At 43.7% G+C, this 22682-nt stretch overlaps 1 protein-coding gene across 4 annotated transcripts in view; it reads right to left on the reverse strand.

Annotated features, from left to right (window-relative positions):
* Positions 1-17723: 17723 nt before the first annotated feature.
* The window catches only part of MSI2 (musashi RNA binding protein 2), a 468006-nt gene continuing 463047 nt past the window's right edge, over positions 17724-22682 (reverse strand). For 2 of the 4 annotated variants that reach the window (XM_054688817.1, XM_037495200.2), the window contains 3 exons: positions 22109-22317; positions 20326-20398; positions 17891-17929 (listed from right to left, as the gene is read on the reverse strand). In XM_054688817.1, coding sequence (XP_054544792.1) covers positions 20357-20398; positions 22109-22317 — 251 coding nt within the window. In that variant the 3' untranslated portion in view covers positions 17891-17929; positions 20326-20356. Of the gene's footprint in view, positions 17930-20325; positions 20399-22108; positions 22318-22682 lie in introns of all 4 variants that reach the window. The other 2 variants (XM_037495203.2, XM_054688818.1) reach the window with 2 other exon arrangements.

Here is a 22682-nt window from a genome sequence, read left to right on the forward strand (position 1 = left end):
CTGAGCAGGCGTTCTCCTGATGTAGCTCAGAAATCTCTGGGTGGTGGACCACAGTTTTGCATGTTTACAAGGGCCCTGATTGAAATCTCCCCCTCTCCCCCCGTTCCTCCTGATTTTATCCTCCATGAAGACCTGTTTAAATAGGTCTTGTGAATGCAGACTTCATCCTTTTCCTGCTTATTTTGAACAGGAAATTCATGAACAGAAATACCTTTTACTAAAGGAATTTCAAAGAAAATTTTCAAAGAGAAACAAAAAGTCTTATGGTTGATGTCCAGAGGAGCCTTGGGGGATGAAAGATAATTGGAGGTGCTCTAGCTCCTGCCTCCTGGCACCGGGACGTGAGCTTAGGGCAAGCGTGTGCCTTTCTGTGACTCCAGATTCCTTACCTGACACCCCTGGACAACCCAGGTAGGTCCCACCCTTGACATCTACCAAGAAAGGTTGAAATTCCACTGGCTCTACAAGCTGGGGCTTTTTTAGATTCCACATAAAAATGAGATCATACCGTATTTGTCTTTCTCTGTCTTGTTCCACTTAGCATAATGCCCTCCAGGTTCATTCTTGTTGTCACAAATGGTAGAATTTCCTTTTTACTCAGGCTGAATAATATCCCATTGCGTGCATGCGTGTGTGTGTGTGTGTAGAAAGAGAGATCGAGTAACATCCATCTGTCTCTATCTGGCCTCACAACTTCTTTATTGGAGGGCAGGGGAAATAGGAGATATTGTTCAAAAAACCTAAACTTCCAGTTAGAAGATAAATCAGTACTGGGATCTGTCTAATAACAAGCAGAACGATTCTAGTTAACAATACTATACTATATACTTGAAAGCTGCTGGAAAAGTAGATTTCAAACATTCTCACCCCTACAAAGCAATGATAATTATTTGATGTGATGGAGGTGTTCATTCACTAACACAATGCATGATCATATTGTAATATATGAGTGTATCAAATCAATACATTGTACACCTTAAACTTATGCAATGTTGGGACTATTTTATTTCTAAAAAACTGCAGTAGCGCGTGGGGTGTGTATGGAAGGTCTGATATTATTTTCTCTTCAGAGTATAGTCGTAGGATTGCAAAAGGTGGTGGGTAAAACCCTCCTGAATGAACTGACCCAGACCACCTTCACCATGGGGAAGATGTGACTGAACTGGGGTATGTGTGCAGATGAGGGCCAAGCCAAGTTTTCCCTAACAAAGAGTGCTCCCGGATGCTTTCCACCATTGGGATTATGTCTGTGCCATCCTCTGCCAGGTTTGGAAATCTTCCTACCAGACTGTTCTGCCTCTAATAGCACCCCCAGTTGGTCCTTCAGCACCAGGTGCTCTGCCTGAACCCTCACTGCCAGCTGCCCTCTGCATGACTTCAGGCACCCCTTCCTTTCTCCGAAGCCCCAGTTTCCTTACTTTTGCAGAGACGACAAGGGTAGACCCAGAAGCACACAAATTTCCCTCCACCTCTGTCTTAGGATTCCCCATGCTGTGGCAAGGGGCAGCCCCCTAGCCTGCCCAAGCCTATAGTGGCAGACTGGGGACTAGTTCATCGATTCCTCCATGGAACTACCCATTGCACGGAGCCCCTCTCTGCCAAGCTGGGGCTCTGGCAGCTTTAGTATAAGTTTATTACATGCTAATTCAAGCAAATAAATTTGCCCCAGCTGTGAAGCAGAGGAGATTAATAACCTCCAAGATTACTTTGCTGCTTTGATGAGTTTCTTGAGCAGAGTATATTTAGGAAGAGCAACTAGATTAGTCAAAACCCCCTTTAATTATTAGTGACACTGTGCAAACGACTCTATATGACTGGAATACCAACTACTTAACTCCCTGACCTTCGTATTCAAATAAACACATCTTATTATAGCAACATGCCTTCTGCGTCCACACACTGCTATAATTGCTGGCCGAGGACCTGGCGATGGCACAGCTGTCATGAGGACTCCATGAAAGGTGGGATGACACACTTAAAGATCTACATCTCCCTTTCCCTGTCTTCGCCCTTAGACTGGGCCACAGGGAACGCTCTGGATGTCCAGGAGCTAGAAGGATCAGTTCACAAATATTGGGAAATGACTTGCCCAAAGTCATACCATGAATTAGCCATGAGGTCTCATAATTCTTCCACCCAGATCTTCCACTCCAGAATCAGTTTTGCAGCAAGAGGCCGGGTCTGCCACCATTGGAAACTAAACCTACCCAGGTCCAATTGCAGGGACACTCTTAACCCTCATTCCTACCCATAGAGGGGAATTTTGCTTGCCTCCATCTTAGTGCTTTTCCTCCAAGAAGCCTTAGCTGCTTGGAAATCCCACCTCCTGGTGTTCAGATAACCAAGGACAAAGGAGTCATGTAACCAGGGATGCTGGCATCTCCTATCAGGGAAGGGAATAGCACCCTTATGTTGATCCCCTGTTGCACCACAAACCCAGCTCAAGACTCTTGCCTGGCCCCATACCTGAGTTCCAACAAAGAATCCATGAAGGAGACACGAAGCCTGTGTTTTCTAGATGAGAAACCAGGACTCAGAGAGTTCAAGCAATTTGCCCTGAAATGTCCTTCCTCCCTTTGTCTACCTGGAAATTATTCCCTGTTTTTCCTGCCTCAACTCAAGTGTCACCACCTTTAGAAGGTTCCAAGTTTGTGCCTTGCTCCAAGCTGATCCTGGCACTGATTACACCCAATGGTACTGATTTTCTTATGATTTATCTTCAATATTCAATTGCCTCTTAAAAACAAGAACTGGCAGAGATCCTGGGATATACTAAGTATTCAACCAACATTGACAAAGACATTAAATTGTTCTGGATAATCTGGGTCCTATGGGCACTCCATGCAATACCATCTGTCCCATGCCTGACCCTCCTGATTGTCAATTTGGACGAAAATGCCTGTATTTCCCTGATACTATTCAACAAAAACTGTAGATATAAAATTTAAAGAAATGATATAGAAAAACAACTACAGAAAAAGGGTAAACATATATCTCAACTAAGTGGAGTCTGCCTTTCTCAATCCATAAACAAAGGTAAAATTCATAAAAGGTAGATTTGACTATGTAAAAATTCAGAGTGTTCCTTAGGCAAAGCATAAATTCCCTTCCCTTGTTATCTGCAAGTGTTCCAGGCCAGCCACTTGATTTGTCCCAAATTTAGAAAATCATAATTGGGGTGAAAATTCACTGGCAGAAATGTTTGGGTTATATGATGCTTTGACTTATTACTGGAGCATGTAGCAAGGACAAGCCCACAATATTTTATTCATTCCTTCCCTTAGTAATGGAACTCCGAAATTTTAGCTGATCACCAGCTTTCCAGCAAAATACTATAGCTCCTAATTTTCCTTGCAGCTAACTGGTTGACAGAACATAAGTGCAAGTTGTGTGTGCAACTTCTGGGTCCTGCTCTTTCTACTTGCTATCTGGCAAGAGACAGGGTCTGGAGCAGCTGGCTAGATCATAAGGAGGAAATGTGTTGAGGGCAGTGGAGTAACTAGTCCCTGGCACCACTGACCCATTGCATCAGCCCCAGAGAACTTACTGAGGATTCAAGATTGTTGTTATTTTAGGGTCTTTGTCACAGTATGGAGCCTATACTGTTACTACAGAACACTGTGATATGAGTGACTGAGAACAGAGTATTGTTATCACAGAACATGGAGGATCTGGTGCCTCCAATACTTTGAGCCTGTTGAGGAGTTGCTGAAGAGCAGACTGCAATTTGAAGACTTCTTTTAAAATTATTTGCTTTAATGAAAATGCATACATTATGCAAAAATGAAAAATGATATAAAATTATATAAAATAAAATAAAAAATTTAAAAAAACTGATAAGACAAGCCAAATATTTAAAAAAATTACTGCCTTTGTAGATGTAACTTAGAAAGTTTGTAAGTACTTATTACAATTATAAAAAATTAATAAAAACCCTAATCTAGAAACAAAAAGAAAATAATCTAAAATTGTGAAAACAAAGAGACCTGTGTATTAATTGGTTTGGTAGCATAATTACACCGAGAGAACTATTTCAAGTGACTTAAAGACAAATCAGTTTGATTATTATCCCAAGGGGGCCATATTGTAACATAAATAACTGCAAAAAATTCTTAAATTGTTTTTCAGTATGTATATTATTGATGATAGGGCTGGAATTGTTCATTTGAGACTTTTTAGTGTATATTGTGAGATAAGGAAGTGAGTAATTATGTTGTTTAGTGATGACTGGGGTGTTTAGTGTGAAAGAAAGGATTATATGAATGCAAGACTGATGAGATTAAGTAAAAGCCATATAATTCAGAAACTAAACTGGAACCCACAATATAAATTCAGGAGGTATGGTGTCATTTTGGCTTTGTCTGTTTTCTTCCTAGCCAACCCAGTACCCCTACAGACAGATTATGGCCTCTAAATACTATTATCCAAAAAAATAGGAATCCACGCTTTTTGGAGAAATGACAGATTCCAGTTCTGAGCACAAAATGTAGAGCATGACCCCATAATGATTTGTCACATCAACAGTTACAACATGAATGAATCTTGAAAACATTATGCTAAGTGAAAAAAAGGTAGTGGCAAGAGGTTCTTATTGACCAAAAGTGGACCAATTTGATCAGCAATAAAAATTATAACTGCAATGATTGAGATGTACTGTATTTAGTCAGAGGGATACTCTGTCCCATTCTGACCCCACTGATTGACAATTTGGGCAGAAAATTTAGATATGTTTCAATCCATGAGTTCATATCAGACACATTAGATATTTCAATTCACAAGTTTATAATAAATTTTGGAAGATCTTAGGGAAATGACTGATAATTTTGAAAATAGACAAATGAAGAGAAAGAATCAACTATTTATCTGCATTTCCTATATGATCCGCAGGGTAATAAAATGGTTGATGAGAGGTCATTCCTCATATGAAGAGTGAGAGATAGAATTAGAATAACATCATGATGAAATGATGAACAACCAGACATCATGTGCTATCTGATGGAAGAACACAGCGTTAACCATGAAAGCTTACTGCTAAAAAAATTTTATCAGATCTCTGTATCAATCAATTTCTATTGAAAGTCAAGGAAAGACATATTGAAGGACACTAGGGGGACACAATCAGAAAAATCCCAGCTGTGAAAAGCCTGTAGAACCTAGAACATAGTCTTTTCAATAAACAATGTCTATGTGTGGGGTAGGTCCTAGATGGCATCATTTTGCTATAAAGAACATTCTTGAGACAACTGGTGAAAGTAGGATTGGATGGTTGAAATGATTCAGTGTTCATTTCCTAATTTTGATGGTTGCATTGTGATTATGTGGGAGATTGTCATTGTTGTGGGAAATGCGCACTAATGTATTGTATGTGGGGGGGAGTTATTAGCGTTGATTAGACAACATCTCAGCCATTTATTCTTATATGGTTCAATAGGAAAAGTTATTTTTACTATTCTTACAAAATGCTTTTGTAAATTTGATCATTAAAAATATAAGTTTCTCATAATAGCCCCAAAGTAGAACAACCCAGATGTCCATCAGCAGATGAACAGATAAATAAAGTGTGGTATACCTATACAATGGAGTATCATTTGGCACTAAAAAGGAATGAAATACCAATACATATTACAACATGAATGAACCTTGAAAATATTATGCTAAGTAAAAAAATCTAGTCATACAAGGCTATCTATTGTATCATTCCATTTATAGGAAATATTCGGAATAAACAGAAAATAGGTTAGTGGTTGCCTGGGGATGATAGGACTGCTAATAGGTTTGGGGTCTCTTTTGTGGGGTGATAAAATGTTATAAAACTAATTATGGTGGTAGTTGTATAAATCTGGAAAGATAACTAAAATCTATTGAATTATACACTTTAAAAGAGTGAATTGTCTCAGATATGAATTATATCTCAATAAAACTGTTACCCAAAAATTTTTAAAAGTTAAGTGTATACACTTGATTCACTGATAGGTAAATCCTGGTATAATCCTAATCCGGTGAAATTTATTTGGGGGAAAAAATGAAACTTATATCACATTCAGTTAAATTTAACATGTGTCTATGGGGTACCTACTACAGAGTTAGAATTTTAAAAAAAAAAAAAGTTAACTGTAGCCAGGCTCCATGTTGGCAGCTGGAGATTCAGAAATAGGAGATACTCAGCACCCATGCCCTTCAGAAGCTCAGGCAGGTAAGCAGTTCCACTACTATGGATCTCTCCTGTTGCTGAAGAAAACAGAGGCAAGGGGATATGAAAAGAACACTCCATCCACTCCTTCTAGAAGGTTCCCCATGACAGAACTGTGTGGAAAAACCCGAGGGAGGGGTTTTGTTTAGGGAGGGGCCGGCACCTCCATCTGGAGCAGGGAGCCACACGGAAGCCCACAGGCTTCAGTCGAGGAAGAGTTAGCCAGGTGGAAGAGGCAATCAGGGACACCCGATTGAGGCAGCAACAGGGAACTGATCCTGCATGGTATGTCCTGAAGCTGCAAGGAGTTAGGTAAGGGCTGGGATAGGAGGTGGGCAGGCGCCCCTAATGGAGGCCATTGTGTGCCAAGGCAAAGGGAGGTCGTAAGTAGACTAAATCCAGCTAGTGTGAGCTTCCAGAATGCTCTGAGCAGAGAATTAGGAGCCAGTTGGCCGTGCCCAGGGGTGGAGAGCCGCAACCCAAGCCCTAGACTGTCCCTCTATGGGTTAACTGCCCTCCTGCCAGGCTCCCAGGCCGGAAGCCTTCCCTGTCACTAAGGATCACTCCACAGAATTGGTCTCGCCAGCCTGGTTCCCTGGAGTCTGGCTGTCACTTGATTCCCCTGGAAGCCAGCTGCCATGCGGGTGGGAGGGAGGGGAGCAGGCTGAGGACCATCTTTGTGTGGGCTTCAGTCCGGCTCCCTGCTCCAGATGGAAGTGCCGGCCCCTCCCTGAACAGAAGACAGGCTCGAAGCTGTCAGGCCAAGTTGGCTCACCTTAGGGGCTCCTGGGAGCCGGAGTTGGAGGGGAAGAAAAGAAGCAAACAAAGGACCCCTTTCATCCTGCTTGGCAAGATGTAGCTCAGAGTGCTCCAGGTCAGGGGTGGTGGGGGTGAGCTGTGGGGGGCAGGAGGAGTGTGTATCTCAGGATCCATTCAGATGAAGATTCTGGAAAATATTTACCTTCCAGGGCCCTTCTTTCTCCCTCCAAAGCCTGTGCGACCAGTAAAAAACCTACCCCATCTGTTGTGTGTCGCTGGCAGTGGCACGATTCCTATTTCACAGAAGGATCAGCTGAGGCAGTGCAGGGAGGCGAAGTATCTTGCCAAAGTCAAGAAGCTGGCTTAGCCCTGGAGTGGCTGGTTCCGAAGATTGCATAGAGCAGGCCTGGGACAAACAGGCTTGGAGAATCTCCTGGAACTGCAGAATCAAGAAAGGGGCTCCCCGAATAGGCTAAAAGGCCAGAAGGTCCATCATCTGTCCTCTCTGTACATTTGAATTTAGGGTCCGCCATGTTACAGCTGGCCTGCATGCTCGCAGGGACACAAACTTGAAATAAGTGATAGTACTTGCCTCTCGTCTAGGTGAGAAATGGATGTGTAACTCCCAAGTGCCGGGGCAGGAGTGGACGCTGCTCCAGTGAGAAGGCCTCGGAGGTGGGGATTCCCAGGTCAGGCATGCATTGCCTGGGGGCTTATCCTCTCCTGCACTTGCAGGGTCTGCACGGGGCCTTGTGAGCACTCTGAGGTGGGCCTTTTCTCACCAAGCACACAAAATGGAGGGACTCATCCGGGACTACCTGGAGGACGGATTACCACCAGGAGTGCTGGGCATGTTTTCAATCAGAGCAAGGGAGCTGAATGGAGCAAATGTTAACCGTGTCAGCTAAGAGAGGTCGAGGCCTCTGTCTCTCAGCAGGGCAGGGGCGAGGGAAAATACCAGGAACCCATCAGCTCAGCACCTGCATCTGCCCCCATCCTGCATCCACCCTGCCTTGTTTAGCGCTTCCTGTCCCCACGAGATGAACCAAGGCCCAACACTCCCGTTCATTCCACACGTCCAAGGCTGAAGGATGTGTCTGCACCCACCTCCCAGTTTACAGTTTAACTCGAGGGAGATCTTGATGCCTTCTCTTGCAAGCACTTCAGGAAAGTAAGACTTTCCTTTAATGATTTACTTAAGTAAATCATTATGAAGTTCCTAAGTAACTCATTTCATACCAACGTATCCCATAACCAATGCATCCAGTGGGCGCACTTCACCAAGCTACTGAATTTACCCATTCCACACACACCCCTGGTTTCTTTTAGACAGGAGCTTGACTGCAATTCTTGGTGAAAGAAAGTTGTTCCACATCTAGTCTGGGCAGGGCAATTCTCCCATCACCCCTCACCCCAAATCTGCACAACTGAGATTCAAATCGGCAAAGACCAGATTCTCCCTGGGAGTCACGGGGGTGGTGGAAGCTGGGGAGAAAAGCTGATTTTTTCATAGGTTCATTCATTGAACTTGGTGACCTCAACATCAGCAGATTAGACTTATCACGTCACGCTCTCACGTGCCCAGATACCCATGTCTCTCAATTGTTTACCGTGACTTCCTTCACCTAATTCTTTTAGGGATAATTTCACTCTTCTTCAATACCAAGTTCTGATAGTCATAACCAAGACGCTGATTAGTGCAAGACTTCAAAGTCTTTTGAATGATTAAGGAAAGATTAAATTATGCTCAGGATAGTCTCAGCATTAAGTGCAGCTGAGCTAATTCAGACTCTTTCAAAACTGGATAAATTGCAACTTTAGACAAGCTAGTGTATTTCAGTTAGATTCCCCCTAAAAGCTAACAGAGCTGGATCACTAGGCCATGAGTCCACAGAAACCCATAAATACACAGGCACATCTGGGCAGGAAGCGGGGCCAGCATGCCATCCAGCCAAATGCTGTCACTACCCCGTAAATCTCCCAGAAATTCCAACAGCCGTTAACATTCGCCGACGTTGTAAGTGATGTCTCATAATCACTCCCATCTATCTGGGCTTGGCCATGGATAGGGTCATTTGGTTAATGTAGGATTCCATCTTCATTGCTTTGTAACTAGTTTTTAATCAGCGATGATGGCTGAGCTGGGATGCTGCGGGCCGGCTGCTCTCAGGCCTCCTTGGAGAGTGCCGTCCATGTGTCACGGCAATTAACCACAGACCCAGGGGAGGGTGGCCAGGGCACCCGGAAAGCCAGGCTGCCTCATGTGGCCACAAGTCCGTCTACCTCCCTTAGGGGGCTTTCTGGCCCTCATTCATTTTTGGGGGGTTGATGTTGGGCATCAGCAGGTAAGGGGTGCCTCAAAAAAGCATCTCTTCCAACTGCTGCTTCTGATGTGCCTGATGGTTTAATCTGGGGGGTGGGTGTAAAGGAAATGACCAGTGCTCTGGCCACTCTGAACTCAATTCTAACCATCAAAGAAAAATTGAATGGCCAGTGGAGTGATATGAATCCTGGGAAAAGAGTCTTGAGGGTATTGTAGCTGCAACAGACCTGGTGGAGAAGCCTTAGCACATGAAACTACCCCTTACACTAGAGAGAGGCAGAGCATATACAACATTCAGAAAATAATATATGGTGATTTTTCATATTACAAGACTCTGAAAGGGAGGATGGTGTGAGGCGAGGGAAACATTCTTACAAATGTACTTCTGACTGGGCAATCTTAATGATCTGATCAGGAGAAGGTAGGGATGCCCCTCAAATTTCTGATGATAGCTCAGTAAGCTTACCATGTTCATTCTCTCTCTCTCTCTCTCTCTCTCTCTCTTGCTCTTGCAAAACATGAAATAAAATAATGGACATTTATAAAAGCTAGGAAGACGGGCACAGATCCAAGGGAGAATGTAAGAGGACAGTCCATATACCTAAGAATAGACCAGCGATGACCGAAGTCCCAGCCAGGAGAGGCATATTAACGATCTCCTAACACCCTTCAAGCCATTTGTCTTAGTCTGATCAGGTTCCTATAACAAAACATGGCAGACTGAGCAGCTTATAAACAACCGAAATTTATTTCTTGGGGTCCCGGAAGCTGCAATGTGCAAGATTAAGGCACCAGCATGATTAAGTTCCTGTGAGGGCCCTCTGGGGGTTCACAGGAGGAATTTTCTTGCTACTTCTTCATGTAGTGGAAGGGGCTGGGGGAGCCCTCCAGGGTCTCAAGTTACTAATTCCATTCATGAGCATGCCACCCTCAGGATAATCACCTTCAAAGACCCCACTTCTTAATAGTGTCACCTGGGGGGCTAGAATTTCATATCGAATGGTGGGGGGGCACAGGCATTCAGTCCATGGTAGCACCTGGTTAGAGCCTTGGGTTGTTCATTTTAACAGCTGCCTTCTATCCCATGATGTGGACACGCCATCCTTGACGCAACAACTTCCTTCCTGACAGTGATGATGTTTTTTGGCACTCTGAACAATCAATACTGGAAAAATATATATACATCCTTACTTTTACTTCTCTGGGATAGGTATAGAAGCAATATGGCTGCACTAATGGCATGGGATTTTTTTTTTTTTAACAAGTTTACATTTTTTATTGAGGTAGCATTTGTTTATAAGTTTCAGGTGTAAATATTATAACTCAACATCTGTAAACACTACTTTGTGCTCACCACCGAAAGTCTAGCTTCCACCACCATACAATTGACCACCTTTATCCATTTCATTCACCGCCCCCCAGCTCCCTTTGGTAACCACCAATCTGTTCTCTGTATCTAAGTTTGGTTTTGTTTGAATAAGTGTTAATTTTTAATCAAAGTAATACATACATATGTGGTTTTTTAAAAAATCAAATACAAAAAGGCATATATGAAAAGCAGTAACCTTCCAACCCATTCTCAACTGTCAGCTCCCCAATCTAGAGACAAAAACTTTTCCATGTCTATTTGGTGGTTACCTCCATTTTCCTTAATAATATGCTTTTATTACTATTTGACTTTATAACATAAGGCACTTCCTGCTGGCCCCCTCCAACTCTCCTCCCATATGGTTGCCTCACTATTTGAACTCTTCTTTTGGCTACTTGTCCATTTCAATAATATAATCCCTAAGCCTGTCTTGTTCCTTCAACCAGAGACTGTATCTGGACTTCCTGCTGTACGAGAATCACACCACTACTCCATTCTGGTATGGGAATTTTTAATATGGGAATTATAGTAAGATATGGCCAGAGTGCTTTCCAGAAAGACCAATCACCACATTTTAATTTTTTTTTAAATTTATATACTTTCCACATTGTTATTCATTCTCCTCTCAGGTATCATCCCCATAAAATTTCCACCATCGAGACACCCGCCAAACACATTTTTAGCAGAGATATGTGAGCACCCTTTTCCTCAAAGCAACTAGAAGGACAGCTCTTCATTTTCTGCCAGACCAAGTGTAGCTTTAATTTTCATTTCCCAACTAATTTGTGAATTTGAGCCTGTTTTCATGTTTCTTAAGTCATTTGGATGGGTTCTCCCATACATCACCTATTTCAATCCTTTGCCCATTTATCCTTATCTTGTCAATTCATAGCACTGTATATATTATATACATGAGCACTGTATGTATGACCTTTGCCCTCTGAGTTACAAATATTTCCCCTCAAATCTATTATTAGTCTAAGTTTCTTCATTTTGTGTTAGAATGTTGGATATTTTCTCAGTCTTCTGTATTTCTGATTTTACTGAAAAGCTCCTAGATTATACATGAATGGCCTGGATTTTCTTCTAAGAGTTTGTTTTACATTTAAATCCTTAACCCATCTGGAATTTATTTTTGTGAATATAAGTTGGAAGTAACTTTTATTTTTCTCTAGTTGGAAAGGCAGTAGTGATTGCGCCATATATTAAAAAGTCACCCTTTTTAACAGACCTGAGCTTCTCATTATATTTATTACAGTTATTACAATCTTTTTTTTTTTTTTTAAAGATTTATTTATGCATATAAGAGCTGGGACACAGGCCAGAGATGCAGGGGTGAGTGGATTCACCAGAGACAGGGTGGGGAGTAGAACAGGCAGATTGACTGAAACACACTGCTGAGGGGAGCAGTGGGCGAGACTGGAGAGATGTTCTTCACCATGTGGTTTCTCCCTGGCCGGCTAGGGATTGAACTAGTGCTGCAGAGGCTGCGGATTGCTTCCTAGTGCGGTGCTTAACCCCTTGTGCTACCGGGAGGCCCCCCCAGTGTTCCATTCTTAATTATTCCAAAATGCATTCCTAGGTTGATGATTGTCCACTAATCTTCTGGGCTCTTTCTACACATCTGCACACTGGTGAGAATAAAATGACTTGGGGCCTTGGGAGTTTGCCCTCCATGAATTTATCTCAGTTCTTTTGCTCTCAATTATTTGATAGTGAGGCGGTAGGAAATATTGTAGATGATCTCTCCTTTACTTTTAATTTTGTGACTCTACAAAAGTTTTCATTAGGCAAAAACTCAACCACCTGAGGGCAAAGGAATGTGGTTCAGAGCCTTCTCCCTCAGGCTGCTGCTAACTAGCTGAGCCACTTAGCTCCTTCAGCCACTTGGATCCTACTTCTCACAGGACACTTGGTGCTTAATCCCTGAGGACCGCCCCACCGGCAAACACGCACGCACGCACGCAGGTTCTGAGGTGCCTCTGGCCTGTTCTTTCAAAAAGGCCATGTTCTCACCGGTGCATAAAAATAATTCCATAAACTCCCTGGGGACAGTGAAAGGGCTTCCTTTCTGTTGGAGGCCTGTGAGCAGCTTTCATGCTGAGGGGTGAGGGAGCCAGGCATGATTGATGACAACCCCCAAACCGAACAACAAGCCCCACTCCAACCCCCTCCTGAAAGTGAAAGAACACCCAACAACTCTGTTCAAAACAGTTTATTTTATTTTATTTTTTTTTTTTGTCAGACAAACACATTGATTTCTGGACCACAGTAGAGGATGGAAACCTTTCACAAACTTATTTATTTGAAAATACAAATATAAAATTATACTTTCCACATCTGTGATGTGAGAGACTGCCATCCACATAGTAATTTTTTACAACAGGGCTTTAAGAAAGCCACACACAAAGACCTGAAAGATGCTTGAGATATATATATATATAGATACATATATATGTATATATATAAAAAAAATACTCACTACCAAAGTTGTCATCAGTTTCATACTAAAGTATAAAAGTAAGGGTGAGGTCAGCCACAGTGCTAGGGAAAGTTTTATTTAGATACATTTATGTCCACATGAAACGTTTAGACTTGCATCCTATTACATATGGAATTCCGAGTTTACAATACACCATGAACGGCAGATTGGCTAGCCCACGCTACGCAAGAGGACACTCACAGATTCCACACAGGATGGTACAGTATGTACAGAATACAGTAGCGGAGAGCCTTCTCGGGAGGCTCCGAAACTTCTGTCTCAGTCCCCATCCCCCTCCCTCCTCACCCCCCTGCCTCCCAGAAATGAAATCCTGTCCGAGACAATACATTCTGATTTTCTGAAAGCCAAGTGTTTGGATTAAGGTTACTTCCCCAGAGGGGTGGGCTTCATTTATGTATTTTTTTGTGTGTTTTAGTTTACGGTTGTTTTTTTTTTTTTCTGGTTAAAAAAAGAAAAAAAAAAAGAAAACAAACATTACAGTATTAAAGTATTGCTTAACTTACAGCGTTTCCTTGTGTAGTGTCTTTGCCCAGGACTGGACTGAGCTGACTTCTGCTTCTTTTCTGCTTAGGGTGAGGGTGGGGAAGCCCTCGGTGTCTCTCTTCAATGTGCTTGCCCCTGTCTGTCCCTCTCTCCTCCCTTGCTTTTGCCTTCCTTGCCTGACTTGCGAAGCACATTCAAGAAAGAAATCTCTCTACTCCTACCCACCCCCCGCCCCCGTCTCTCTCTATCCCTGCGTGCCACTCCCAACCGATAAAGAGAAATATGAGTTAGTGTTTCTTTTGTAAACAATTTCATATGCAATATAATACAGAAAGCATGGCTGACCTTCAATAAAAAAATGTAGTAAACTATATTGCTTTATTCTTGATTATGCTGCAGTGAGTGAATGGCAGAATGAAGCAGTGTGGTGGTGGTGGCTAAGTCCCTAGCCCTCGTTTGCACTAAAGATCAAAATAGGTTCTGCTTTTCTATTTGGAACCAAAAAAATAAGTTTTTTTTTCTTTCAAAATCCCCAAATGAAAAAGAACCCCAAAGGAAAAAAAAAACAAAAAAACAACCCAAAAAACAAAACTGAAAACAGAAACTGAACACCTTTCAGGTCATTAGAACCAACAATTACCCAATGATTTTTATACTAGTCTAGCAAGATGTGTGTAACATTCATTGGCTGTGAATCGCTGTGCAGTGAAACATTAAAATTGACAGCAATAGAGCCATGCTACCTTAAAGTCCAAGCTACGAGTTCAAATTAAGATGAAGGTTATGAAGGATAGAAACGCAAAGGCCTGTTGGGGCTTCGTTTGAATCAAGCCAATGAGCGACTGGGACAGAGCACGAGGCTGTTTGGTTTTCCCAATGGGTGTGAGGAAGGCCACAAACCGGGTCTGCAAGCTCTGGAGAGGACGCCGAGAGCTTGGTCATCCCCGTCAGCTCCACGTCCAGGCAGAACCAGGAATGGTCCAGGAGCTAATGCCACTCACTCTCCTCTGCTTGGGAGAGGAGGAGAGGAGTTTGGGGGGCCCCAGGCAGATGGATCTGGAAGCCAGAAAGTCACCCGGTGGCTATTTTATGATCCCGGGGAAAAGCCATCAGCCAAGAGGGTTTCTCCCCCAGGGAAGGCTAAAGGTGGTTCCCACGTTCGCCATTGAGCTCGACTGAAACGAAGACGAGGCTGAACATCCGAGCTAAAATAATTTACAAAAATCTTTCAAAATGGACTTCTAGATGAGTGGGGGACTAACGTGAACCTTAACCTAGGTAGCCACATTAAAACATATCAGATTTCCACGAGATTTGTGCTATGGGCTACTGGGTCTCTTCAAAAGGTATTATAAACATCTAAAACATATTCACACAGATTATCAATTTCTTCTGAGCATTCTTAAAAAAATATTTTTTTTCTCTTAGTAAAATCATTTTAATATACCATGCCTCCCTCTTTTAAAAAATAAATTAAAAAAATCCAGTTTTGCATATCTAGCATTAGCATTTAAGGTAGTATGGCACACCCCTTCACAGTTGGGGGGGGTGGGAATCTACAAAACGCCGTTGAGTCTGCCGGCATTTGAACATCGTGACACCTTGGGTTAGTTGAAACCACATCAGATCAGCAAAATTAAAATCAAAACTTGAAATTGAAAAAAAAATTGAAAAGAAAAAACTGCCCCAAAATTATTAGCATTTTTTTTTTTCATAAATAAGAGAAAGTTCTATCCTTACTGGTCCTAAATCTGAATAACTATGTCTAATTTTTTAAACCTTAATTACGTTATACCTATCAATATGTACTAGAAGAAAGAGGAGAAAAAAAGTCACTACACTAGTACCAGGACAGCACGCTTACGAGATCGCCATTTTATACATTATTAACAGACAATGATCAACAAAGAGTCTTCTATGAGGTGACGGGATGCAGCGAAAGGAAGGTAGTACATCACCAACATGGACAAAATAGTCATCAAATTCCCTAGTCTAGACACTGAATTTCTGGGAATTTATTGTCTTTTTTTTTTAGATTAAATTTCTATTCTGTTATTTTATTACTTGAACAAGTTTTGATATTTTAAAAGCGCCCAGCATTTTACTTAACCTGGTTGTTTGGAAATAAAAAAAGAAAACAAACAAACAAAAAACCCAAACCAAAAAAAAAAAAATCTTACCAAACAACCTAACATTTTATTGGAAAAACAAAGGACATGATTTTTCTTTTTTTCAAATGTTGTTGCTGTTTAATTAGAATTGAAAAAGGCTTTTTTTCTTTCTTTCTGCGTTAGCATATTGGAGCCTTTTGTTTGAAGATGCTTTTGCCCTACCATGTCTGTGAATGCCTACATCAGTCTACTTTGTTAGTAAAATTTATAAAAATAGGAGTGCAGCAGCTCTTTATAATAAATGTCGCATTCAGTGTCTCATACTGGCTGTGCCTTAAGTACCAAATTTATAAACGTAACAATTTAAAAAATATTAATAAAACGTCAATATCACATTTTAAAAAAGAAAAAATATATATCCACACTACAATATGTTTTAATGCCATCTGTCGAGTTGTACTTCTATAGTTGCTGTTGCCGACCTATTACCAATATTAAAAAAAAGTTAAATTAAAAAATATCCTTCATCATAAGTATCTTTCCCCAACCGAGGACCATATATTATAACAGCCAAATGTTCAACATGTGCAAACAGGAAACTGTCAGTTTTTCCCACCAGTCACAGTGCAGCGATGTTTATACTTTTTATTTTTAAAATTCTGTTTACATCTACAATAAATTAAAAAAAAAAATTCTTCCATAGCCTCTCTGGTGATACTTGCAGCACTGAGGTATTGAAAAAAATATATAAACCAAAAGTTTGATTTCCTAATTTGTAAATAGAAAGTGAATGGAGAAAGGTTTCATGAATGCAGGCTTGTCCACTCCTGGCCCATGGGTCCCCAGAGTGGAGGGGGGGGCGAGTGGGGGGGGTGGGGGGGGAGAAGAGAGGCCAAGTGTCCTAGGGACCTTTGGAGGTGCTGAAATGATTGGACAATAGAAAATGATCAAATATTTAAAAATTAAGACTGAAAAAGAATGTCCCCCCACCCCTCCCCACCCAAGCCAAACAGGTGTGCTTTGAAACTTTAAATATGTTAAATATTAAAATTGTAGCTTTGTTTTTAAAAAACGTCTTGGGAAAAGCAGTTTTTCATATTTTAAATAAAAATCTAACTAGACGGTAACATTTGAAGCTGTGCACAGACGAGAAGATAATATGCTGGTATGACACTAATACAGTTCTTAGGTCTATCACACAGACGAAAGGAGCTAAACAGTGTTCTAACTCTTCCGGGGTCGGTCTGGCAGCTGGTGTTCTAGACTCAGTAACTGACTTGGTTATAGTTCTTTCCCTCCTCCTTCCACAGAGCATCAAACTGCCCGGGACCGACGCCCTCACAAAAATATTTTTGATTCTCTCTTTCTTAATAGTTTCTATGTAGTTAATGGAATTGTATTTACAACATTTCTTTTTTTTTTAGAATTCACAATTTCAAAAAACCTTATAATATCACCTCTTTCAACAGAAAAAAAGCACTTATAGAAAAGGAGGACACTCAAAACATTGTCGTCCTTACCTTATTGCCGAAAATAGATATACTTAGGTTAACAAAGAGACATCACAAAAAAGAACCGCTATAGAGTCTGTTAATTAGCTTACTACATCTCACTTCTTATACAATGCAAAGTGGAAAGTTCATGTCCACCTCCCGCTCCACACTTCACAACTTCGCTTCCCTGTGTGCTAAAGTTCCACCTGACAGTTCAGACAGTCTTGGAACTGGTACCAAAATATTGAGAGTATTCATTTTACCATCTCAGCATCCTTTAAAAGTGAGAACAGAATCATAACAAGCAAAAAAATTTTAAAGAAAAAAATACCTTAATAATAACAATTATACTATGGTTAGCTTTGAACTAGATATTAAAGCTATATGACTACTGGACTAAGTCAAAATCACTACCAAATGTGATTCAAAGAGATTTAAAAGGAGAAAGGGGAAGGGAAACCATCAAGAAAAAATAAAACAAAACCAAAATCATGGGTTATATACACATTTAAAAGCTGTTGTCTTATATTACAGCAGATTCGTGAGATGATGAGATGTAGTCAACCCTCGATCCGAAGTGAGCCATCTCTGGTTGGGGTGAGGAGTGAGGCTGGTGGGGGCCCAGGTCTGATGACATCACCTAAACAAAGGGCCACTCAGAAACTTCGCCCAGTCTTGCCTGGACATCCAGGTATGCTCTGCAGGGTGCATGAGGTTGGGGTGTCAGGAAGAGAGCAGAAAAGTGGGGGGTGGGAGGAGAAAGAAGAAGTGTCAGGCAAGCAGACAACACATTCCAACTTTTTAACTAGCGCTTTTAAAGTGTGACTACATCGGGCTCCTGGCCTGGCTAGCAGCTTACTGGGGTCACAGCTGGGGACATCTGACATCTAAGCCACGCCCGATGCTGGGCAGAGGGTGCCCTACAACCCTTTGTTTGCTGGTTTGCTATTTTGCTGATTGAGACTTATAGAATTCTGGAGGAAGGGGCCGAAAGGTGGTCAGCAAAAGCGGCCACGCTGAAACTTATTTTCAAAGCTAAATGTTTAAGAAACTTCTGCCTTTATTAGGTACCCATCAATGACGGTCAACTGAAAGTGTACGTTTCTACTAAAAACATCATCTGACATACTAAGGATTTAAGGTCAGGACACTTATAAAACCGTACACAACAAATAACCAGGGGTGGCACTGGAAATGAAAACAGGGTACCCAGGCTTGTTAACTGAAACTCCCAGAACTGACGCTGAGCCTGGATGGCACTAAATATAAGAGGGTCACCTCTCTGGGGAACAAAGTGTATGTTGTTGTGCCACCAGATGACTCCATTTGGCTCATGACCCCATTTGGCTGGGGGTGGGCTGATAGCTCCCACTGACCCCCCCCTCGGCTAGCTCATCCTTCTCTGGAAATTGAGTCCTAGAGCTGTAGAGGGTGATGGGCTGGGAGCACCCCTCCTCTCCCCCACCCCACGGAAAGGCCCAAGTGACCTGGAGGGCATGGCAGGAGGGAAGCGCACCCCACTTCTCATTGTCCCGGGGGCAGGGGGAAGAGGGAGGCAACACGGGCAACCCCAGCATTTGGCTTTCCAGGGAGCTGCTGTGCCTGGTGGCGATTAAATCCTCTCAACATCTGACTCCACAGAAGGCTGGAGCCACCTTCAATCCCCAAAATAATTGGCTAGATCAGTCCACCTCGCTCTCAGAGGAACATTACTTCCCTGGGCCCCCAAACCCAGTCTCATTAGTAGTGAGTAGCTCTCCTTCAGACTGTTAGTGGCCTTTGGCTCTGGCCAGCAAAGGCTGGGTCAGTGCTCGAAGGGAAGTGGAGGCGAAGGGTGGGGAGATTTCACACACGGGGTTTATTTGGTTAAGAGAGGCAGTTGCGTTAGTTGAGGTGATTCCTTAGCAGCAACATTAGAGAAATCCAAGAGATTTATGGAACTCAACTCAAGTCGCTCCCCTGACTGGGCCCACCCTACAGGGCCCGAGAGCTGGCTCAGCGGGCAGCCACCCCTCCCTCTTCAGGAGAGGCACCCTACTGCTGTAAGCCAAAGTGGCAAATTCACCTCCTTTGCTCCTCCTGTGTCTCAACTCCAGAGTGGAAGGCACTCCTGCCGTGCTGAGATTTTCCCAGTGGGACCTACCCCAGGCCTCAGCTATCCCCCTCCCTCTTCCAAAGAGACAGACCCGTGTTTCAAGCCCCCAAACTAATGCGCTGACACATTTTGTTTTCCTTCGAGAACCCTTCTCCCTTCTTGGCGTTCTTCCCAAGAATGACAGATAGGATTTTCAAATGAGAATGTGGCGAGAGGCTCCCTCACTGATGGCTCAACCTCCCCTCTCCTCCACTCCACCCCTTCCATATCCCCATCAAAGTGATTAAAAAAATGTTTAATTAACTTGAGCTCAGTTTAAAAGGTTAGGAAACTGGCAGGGATCCAAATCCACGTTATGCAGGTGATGTCGTTAATTTAATTTGCTTTTCGTGTGGTAATCTGGATAATTACTCAGTAGTTACTGGCAAAAATGTTTTCTTTTCACTAAAAGATGGAGTCTGGCTGTTTGACTGCAAGAACCCCATTGGCTGAACCTGGTGAGCACAGAGGCGCTGAAGGGACCCAGCAACCCACAAGGCCTTCATGCAAGGTCCGGGAGAGCGGGAGAGCGGCCCTGGCCCTCGCCCCCAGGTTGGCAGGAGCCCAGCATTTCCCTGCCTCCACCCCCCAGGGACGGGCACAGCATGAGATCGCCTTCCAGTTTCCCACACTCTTGATTGTATTTCAAGACAGAGAGAGATGAGGGGTGGAGAAAATAAAGGGATCAAAAGAACCAAATCAAGAAAGAAAGAAAAAAGACAGTAAAAAAAAAAAAAAAGAAAAAAGAAAAAGTAAGGGGTCATGATTAAAGCTGGAGAAAGGGATGAGAGATTAAAAGGCTTTTTTTTTTGCCCCCCCTCCCCCACCCCGAAAAGGGGTCCGGAAAGAAGAGAGAGAGATGTTGGCGCGATGAGGCCAGGCCGTGCGTACGTGCATGCCCAGTGCGCACACAGGTACCACAGGCCCGCGGGCGGGAACACATGGCAGAGAAGGTAATACCTCAGAGTGAGATGGCAACGAAAGCACCTGCTCAATGGTATCCATTTGTAAAGGCCGTTGCAATCAAAGGTCCCTAAAATTGCACAATTGTTAAGGTCATCAGCACGCTATACATGGGAACAGATTGTCATATTCTGGGAAAGGAAATTATCTCTAGGACTAGACTGTGGTTGCCAGCATGAATATGTAATTCTGAGACACTGTGCCATGGGGGGCCAGGATGACACCCTCCCCAGCTCCAACCCCTCGGGCTTCACTTCCCACCCAAAGTCTGTCTGCTCAGCCAGAGGAAAATCGAGAGCCAAATTGGGGGAGGGTGAGAGATGGGCAAGGGTGGCTCTTGCCCCCGATGACAGGCACTGCGGCCCGGTTCCCCGGAGGGCAAAGATAACAGCGTCTCTGTCCATAGTCCCATCTGCTCCAGCGGGGGAGAAAGATGTGATGCTGCGTGGTTATTTCAGAAAACCATCACAGCATGCAGGTCAAAAGACCCAGGTTTTTAAGAACAAATAGGGTCTGTATTTCTGGGCACTGAAAATGGAAATGAGTCGTGTTCTAAGTGGTGATGGACGGTCTCCCAAATTGATGCAGCTCAAAGCTGAATAATAGTTGGGATCGGGTATTCTGTGGATCCAAAGTGACTCGACTCTTCAAACTACTGACTGAAGTGATACTAGCTTCGGAGTGCAGTGAATAAGGACCCAGTCCGCATAGGCCAGGGCTGGCAGAAGTGTGTGTGTGTGTGTGTGTGTGTGTGTGTGTGTGCGTGTCTTCCACTGTTGGGGTGCAGCGATCCAGCTGCCCTGGGGGTCCAGCCTATCTGGACCAGCCTATTTTGTTCTCCCCGGTATAGTCTCTGAGGCAGGCTCTTCTGCTTTCTCCCCCAAGCAGAGTCTGGCAGGTGTATGACCTGGGACAGCAGACACTCCCATCTTAACTCAAAACTAAACTACTTCCAAAATGCTGAGGTTGGCCAATTTTCTGTTTCCCAAATGGCAGGGACGGAGAGCGAGTGGGCTCAGGCACATTCATGCTCACACACACCGGGAGGGGGAAGAACAATACAATCTGAAAACAGCATGCAAATCTGTTAAGCAAATTTCCATTGCCTGGATTAGTCAGATTATAGAACCACAGAGCAATACAATTATCAAATGCATCTGGCCTTCGGGGGGGCCACAGCTAAAGAATGCACATGGGAACTTACTTGAACCTGGAAACTGCAAGAAACATTAGCGGAGGGAGTTTCCTGGGAGGGGGCTCGCACCACCCACCGTGCCCCTGGCACCAGTGTGGCCGCTGGGCCTTAGGTGGGGACTCTACCCACTAAGGCTGCTACTGTCAGATCCTGGCCTGTATGGCAGTCTCCCGATGGCAGAAGAGGGGCTGACATTGAGGCCCGAGTACACGCCAGCAGGTGACAGACCCCATTTCCACGAATTCTATCTTTCCAGGGAGGCATACTTATTTCATTCTGCAGCCAGGGGGTTCTAGAAGTGGCTCAAGGTCCCATGGGCTGGAGGGGTGGAGGGATGATCTGAACCTGACCTGCCCACGCTCCTTCCATGCCATCACCTGGCCACACAGCGTGCCTGGCCTGCTGGTGCTCAGGGACCATCCAAGCGAGGAGGCGTCAGCCCCAGCCTATTGATGTGACCTTGACAGGACCTACTGCCCTTTCCTTGGCTCCCAACTCTGGGTTTTCCTGGCACATCCTCCCCACAGACCACAGGAGATGGGCAGGAAGGAGGCAGAGGGAGGGCAAGGGAAGGCAGGTACTTACAGCTATGCCGTGGCCGAAGCCCGAGCCTGGCTGTGGGCTGGCCGCACTTATGTAATTCCCCACTCCGGAGTCCTGGCTGGCAGGGCCGTAGAGATCGGCAACAGGTCCTGGGCTGTTGGCCCCCGGGAAGCCTCCGGGCCGCGCCGGGTTGGAGCCTGCCGGGGAAGCGGGCGCGCCAAAATTCGGTTGAGCACTGTAGCTATTCAGGACTGGTGTGCAGAGAATAGAGCTGGGTATGAGGCCAGAAGCCAGGCATGCACCGGTCATTACAAGCCAAACACTCGAGAAAAACAGCTGAGGCCCAACTTCTAACACTCAACCAAGGCCATGCGAAAACATCAGCAGGGACTCAAGAATACTCAGCCCAGGCTACTACTAAGAAGCTTGGAGCTCCAAAAATAGAGAATAAAAAAACAATCATTCAACACACTACGGCAACCAACCGGAGGTGCTTCACTGCCCACCAAATTATCACAATAGAAATAGAGATATATATGGAAGAGAGAGAGAGAAAGAGAGATTTTTTTTCACATCTGAATTGATGCTCATGCAGTCTTGTCTAGATTTGGGCACG

This window comes from Talpa occidentalis, unplaced genomic scaffold (genome assembly GCF_014898055.3).
Source record: "Talpa occidentalis isolate TD23 unplaced genomic scaffold, MPIMG_talOcc4v2.1 talOcc4.7, whole genome shotgun sequence".
NCBI lineage: Eukaryota > Metazoa > Chordata > Mammalia > Eulipotyphla > Talpidae > Talpa > Talpa occidentalis.